This window comes from Mesitornis unicolor, unplaced genomic scaffold (genome assembly GCF_000695765.1).
Source record: "Mesitornis unicolor isolate BGI_N332 unplaced genomic scaffold, ASM69576v1 scaffold20659, whole genome shotgun sequence".
NCBI lineage: Eukaryota > Metazoa > Chordata > Aves > Mesitornithiformes > Mesitornithidae > Mesitornis > Mesitornis unicolor.
In genome coordinates, this window is record NW_010208211.1 from 1 (window position 1) to 5614 (window position 5614).

General features: G+C 39.9%; 1 protein-coding gene across 1 annotated transcript; it reads left to right on the top strand.

Moving 5' to 3' along the window:
• Window positions 1–4810: 4810 nt before the first annotated feature.
• LOC104533941 (ephrin-A5) lies at window positions 4811–5117 on the top strand (the record flags this gene model as incomplete). The annotated part of the gene is made up of 1 exon (XM_010192422.1): window positions 4811–5117. A coding segment is annotated over one exon (307 nt), but the record flags the coding sequence as incomplete, so codon positions are not given.
• Between the last annotated feature and the right edge of the window lie 497 nt (window positions 5118–5614).

Consider the following 5614-nt stretch of genomic DNA (forward strand, 5'->3'; position numbering starts at 1 on the left):
AACCACAACCTTTCTGATACACCCCAGGATGCCATTTGATTCTGTCAATTTTGGAGAAAACATTTTGGTTGTTTTCTACCATAACACAATGTTCTGTTATGCAAAATCTATATAGGATCGTTTTCTTTCTTTTAGTGGGCTTTATGAAACCATGTGGTTTCAGAAGGGCGTGGGAGTCTGGATGAGGATGTGCCGGAACATGTTGAAGACTGAACTGAGAAAAGGAAAAGATCATCAGTAGCATTACTAGGGTGTATAGGAAGGCATACCTTCTATTCTGAACAGGACTGGAAAAAGAGACGAATTTACAAAACCTTAAATGAATTCAACAGGATATCTGCTATTCCTGTCATTTCTGTAAATGTATCTGTTAACAGATTATACCTTCTCTCTAGATGTTGTGCTCCTCTATGTATGTAGGTGACTAAACATTGATAAATGCTTTCTTTGGAAGTGAAACTTTTATTTCACTCAGATACCTGACATTACTCTAATAAGAGGTTTTCAGCCTGTAAATGTGAAGTGTTTTCCTCCCAGCTATAGTTTAAAATTCTTGGAAATGTGTATCTGAAGTGTTTCCTTTAATAGATTTGAGCAGTCTGAGCTGATGGATTTTTCTGTGAGTTACTCATGGGCATCACTTGCCTTTCTGTTCAGGTTAGAGGCTTTTGTGTTTCCTTTTTAGGGAGTTAAATACAACGCACTGCCTTGTAGCTGGAGAAAAAAAAACACTCTCAGTTCACTCCAAGAGGCACACTGGAGATTTTGTAGACTTTTTTTTTTTTTAAAATAAAGTCAATTTTGCTTCTCTTCAGTACACACACTGAGGTTTTGATTACTGACTTCTTTAAGATATTAGAAGAGGGGAAAGAAATAGCCGCTTTCTGCTTCTTAGTTAGCTAATAACTTCTTTTCAGTATTGCCGTTAGTATATGGAGCAGGTTCACTCCTGTGCCAGCAATATCAGCTAAAGGCCAGTTTAGATCACTTAAAATATGCACCACTGTCTTCCTTTTTTAGACACATAAATGTAAATACTTTCTGGCTATGGCGAATAACTGTGGAATGAAAATGCTGAGAGAGCAGAGGAGTGGAGAGGGAAGGAGATGGGGATGAAAAGGACTTGGTTGTGTACTTCACCCTCACACCTGCTTTGCAGTCAGCCTTTGCTTCTTGCTTTCCTTATGTTTGACAGGCAAGGATGTGCTGGGGCAAATGAAGACACTCAACTGCTTCAGCACTTAGGGAAGCAGAAGTAAGAATGACTAGTAAAAAACCAGTGATCAAAGAGGACGGCTATGTTGTCGTTTTGTTTACATTAGGAGACTTTGCCAGAATGGAGTCATATGAGCTCTTTGTTTGCAGTATTATATGGAACAGCTCACTGGTGCAGATTACAAGTTGTATTACATTGCTAACACAGATTTAAGGTGTGGTCACAAACTTAGTTGTCTGTCTCTGTATTTATCATCTCCATTTTCATAGACTGTGTATCAGATTCTTCCCATCAAATCTGACCATTTACAGTACAGAATCTCTCTGGGAAATGTCTGTCTAGACTCTCCTTTTGTTTAAAGGAGAGAAGTAGCTGCTTCTGGAGTGCTGTCCATCTGAATCAAGTATACCTGGGGCTTAAACAGGCCAGGTGAATTGGACTCAAGAAGTTCCTATTTCTCTCCACTGACTTAAAGAGAATGTGAAGAAACAGTTTGCATAACGTTCCTTCTGTTGTGAAAGTCTAATGTTAAGGAGACTGCTCTGATCTTGAATGTCTGTAATTACATAAATGTAGTTCTGAAAACATACTGTTTCTATCACAAAACTTTAATTGGACATAATTGTGAAGACATAGGCTGATATAGGAGGTAAACTTGAGAACCCCTTGAGAAAACTGCATTGTCTTGTCATCTGCCTGGTTAAGAAAAGCATATACATATACGTATACATATGCATATACATATACATACATTTTTACTTAATAATAGTCTAATTTAAAATGAAAATAGATATATCATTGCCAGAATGTGGCTTTCTTATTTATAACTGTCATGGTTTAGGGCTGGGCCAGCCACTAAATCCTGGACAGATGCTCTCTATTAACCCCTCTCCCCTCCCCAGAAGGGAAGAGAAAAGAGAATAAGGGAGAGAGACTTTACGGGTTGGAAAATAAACTAACAGATTTAATGAAACAATAATACTAATACTACAGATAAAATTGTAAATATGAAAATAACGAAATAGATACAAATATGTACAAATATATACAAAACCAATATAAAATCTTCCCCCCCCCCAATGACGAACACGTCACCAGAGGCTCTGCAGAGCTGGGCACTGGAAAAGTCCCAGACCAAACTCAGCAGCAGTGGGAGCAGGATACAGAACAAACAAATCAGGACCAGCGGCACACGAATGAGCAGGATTCCGCTCAGGCCTTGGCCTCTGCAGGATCAAGATGGATGGAAGGGTCGAGATGGAAGGAACGGTGGACAGGGCAAAAAAAGGAAAAGGAACAAGACCCTCATGATCTCTCGGTTTTTATACCAAGTATGACGTATGTGGGATGGAATACCTCGTTGGTCAGTTTTTGGGTCCGCTTCTCCCCCCGTAGGTGCAGACACAGCACCCATGATGAGACAACTGACCTTGAGCATATCTTCTAGCAGCGCTGTTTGGGAAAAACATGCTGCCAGTTTTCAGCAAATTCAGTCACTTAGAAGAGATTTAACTGAAAAGTAAAATCACTAAATAGAAAATTAGTTCTATTTAGCTCAAACCAGGACAATAACCTTTGAGATAACTCTCTTCAATCTATTCTGAGTTCCTATTTGGAGCTCTCTTCAGTCTGGAGAAGAGAAGGCTGTGGGGAGACCTGTCTTCCAGTAGATGAAGGGGGCCTGCAAGAAAGCTGGGGAGGGACTGTTTACAACGATGTGTAGCGATAGGAAGAGGGGCAGTGGTTTTACACTAGAGCAGGGTAGATTAAGATTAGACATTAGGAAGAAGTTCTTTACAATGAGGGTACTGAAACACTGGAACAGGTTGCCCAGTGAGGTGGTGGAGGCTCCCTCCCTGGAGACATTCAAGATTAGGCTTGCTGGGGCTCTGAGCAACTTGATCTGGCTAAAGATGTCCTTGCTCACCATAGGGGGGTTGGACTGGATGGCCTCTAAAGGCCCCTTCCAACTTGATGCATTCTATGATTCTATGCTATGATTCTAGTACTCTTCTTCATTACCTGTAAGAAATAGCATACTGTTAACTGATACAGAGAACAGACATCAATTTGAAACAGTACTTTTTTGCAAATGTATGAAGACTATATCTGTTCAGGTGACAAGTTTTGAAAACATTGGAGTACAGAAAATCTATTTTAAACTGAATATTTAGATAAATGTGAATTCTCTTGGAAGAACTGTGGTTCAGAGAGGCTTTACCATGTTGCAGAATGGAACTCACTGAAATTATACAGCTATGTCATGCTTTGATGCGTGTTCAGTTTTTTCCCTTTAAAAAGCTATTTTATTGAAGTTAATTTATTGTAATGATTGTAGTTTGTGCTGAATTTATCCTTGGAGGGCCAGCAGATCATTGTTTTTTCTCTGAAATTAGATAGAAGGATCCAGATGACAGATTTCAAACCCATCAGGTGTTTAAAATATGCCCCTCAGCTAAAAAGAAGTATTGTTAAATCTGTCATGGCCTTTTTATTGCTTTGTAGTACATTTGACAACTGCAGCCATAAAAGACTGAACCTACAAGTAGCCCAGTCAGCCAAAAGTGGAGTAGGTCAGTGGTTGATTTCTTTGGCTACCCCAGGGAGTTTGATAGAGTTATAGCCCTGGTTTATGGAATCATTAAATCCATCATGGTATAAGCTCCCATTGAGGCAGTGAATTTGTTCCCATAGTTTCTTCCAGATACTGCGGTAGACATCAGAGAAGTAATGTAAGTAAGTGCAACATGGAGGGGAGAAAAAAGGACACCCTCCCCACCTCCAACAAAACAAGAATCCCATATCTCTAAAGGCTCTTCGGTAATAATGATAGTAATAATAAAATGTATCTGGGTTAGTACCTCGTGCTGCGTTTCTCAGCTGGCACTCCTTCAGAACTGTCACGTTAGACTGAGTGCTGATAATTCGTATTCCAGAATCCTTTTATCTGAACAGAGCTACGTCTCCACTGTGTGTTTTTGGCAAAGAAGAGCACTGCTTTTCTTTAAAAAACAATGCAAGATTTTTTTTGCATCTTGCCAAACTGCAACTAATCATGGAGAAGAAGTATCCTGTTTGTGCTCTTGTAGTAACTATAAGTACTTGCAGTCAAATCAGCTTTCAGCACAGGGCTTATTACTGCCTGAGTCAGAGAAAAGGATGTGTTTGGATTATTTATTTGCATGCATATGTAGATGTTTATATTAACATTGATTTGGAGAGGCTGGTACACTTTTGTCTTGTTTGCTTCTTACTGCTTCTTTCTCCAATTAGAAAAAAAAAAAGCCATAATCAAATAAAGCAGACACTGTTTGCTTATTCAGTAGACCATAGGAAGGATAGCCTATAACTTGGTGTGCATTAACAGAAGACTTATTTTGTAAGAGAAGAGAGCAAAACCTTTATCCAGAAGGCTTCATGATCATAGTCCAGCATAAGCAGTCTCTGATAGTTCTAGTGAATTTTGAGGGTTATCTTTGAGAGTGAGTGTGCAAGGCTGGAGCAAAATGAAGTACCATTAGTGATGCCCTTTTTATGAGAATGTTACCCTGCAACAAGGTCATCCTGAGTTAACTGTGCTTATGTCTGAACTCTTCCTGTGATTTCAGATTCCAGCAGGGTGACTACCACATTGATGTCTGCATCAATGACTACCTGGATGTGTTCTGCCCTCACTATGAAGACTCGGTGCCAGAAGATAAGACTGAACGCTACGTTCTGTACATGGTGAACTTTGATGGCTACAGCTCCTGCGATCACACCTCCAAAGGGTTCAAGAGGTGGGAGTGTAATCGACCGCATTCCCCGAACGGACCATTGAAGTTCTCAGAAAAGTTCCAGCTCTTCACACCCTTCTCACTAGGATTTGAATTCAGGCCAGGCCGGGAATATTTCTACATCTGTGAGTATATAGAGATTTGCTACTCTTGCATGACAAGTGCTAATTTTTCACCTATGCTCTGTGGAAATACAGAGGGCAAAACGGTATATAATGCAGATGTCTTACAGTGAATGAAAGCTTAAATATCCCTGAATACATTAGCTAGGAATCTAGCCATTGAAAATGAGATTAAATCAGTTTCTTTACTCACATGAAATAACATGTCACTCTGTTCACTGAACCATGGCTGACTTTTAAAGCGAAACACACTATTAATGCTTATTCCATCACTCTGAGGTGGAGGAAGAAGAAGCGGAGGAGGAGGAGGGGACAAAAAGGGTAGGATGGAAGCTGTCCCCCAATATGAAGAAAAGTAATTAATCCTTTGCATGTGACATTCTCAGTAATATATATCACCTAAGGAAAGTGAGGTCTGCATAGTTTGTAGGTGGTATGGATGCTGATGTCACTAGTCCAGTGGTATTTGGACAGGGCTTTGGATTCTTTGAGAACAACTG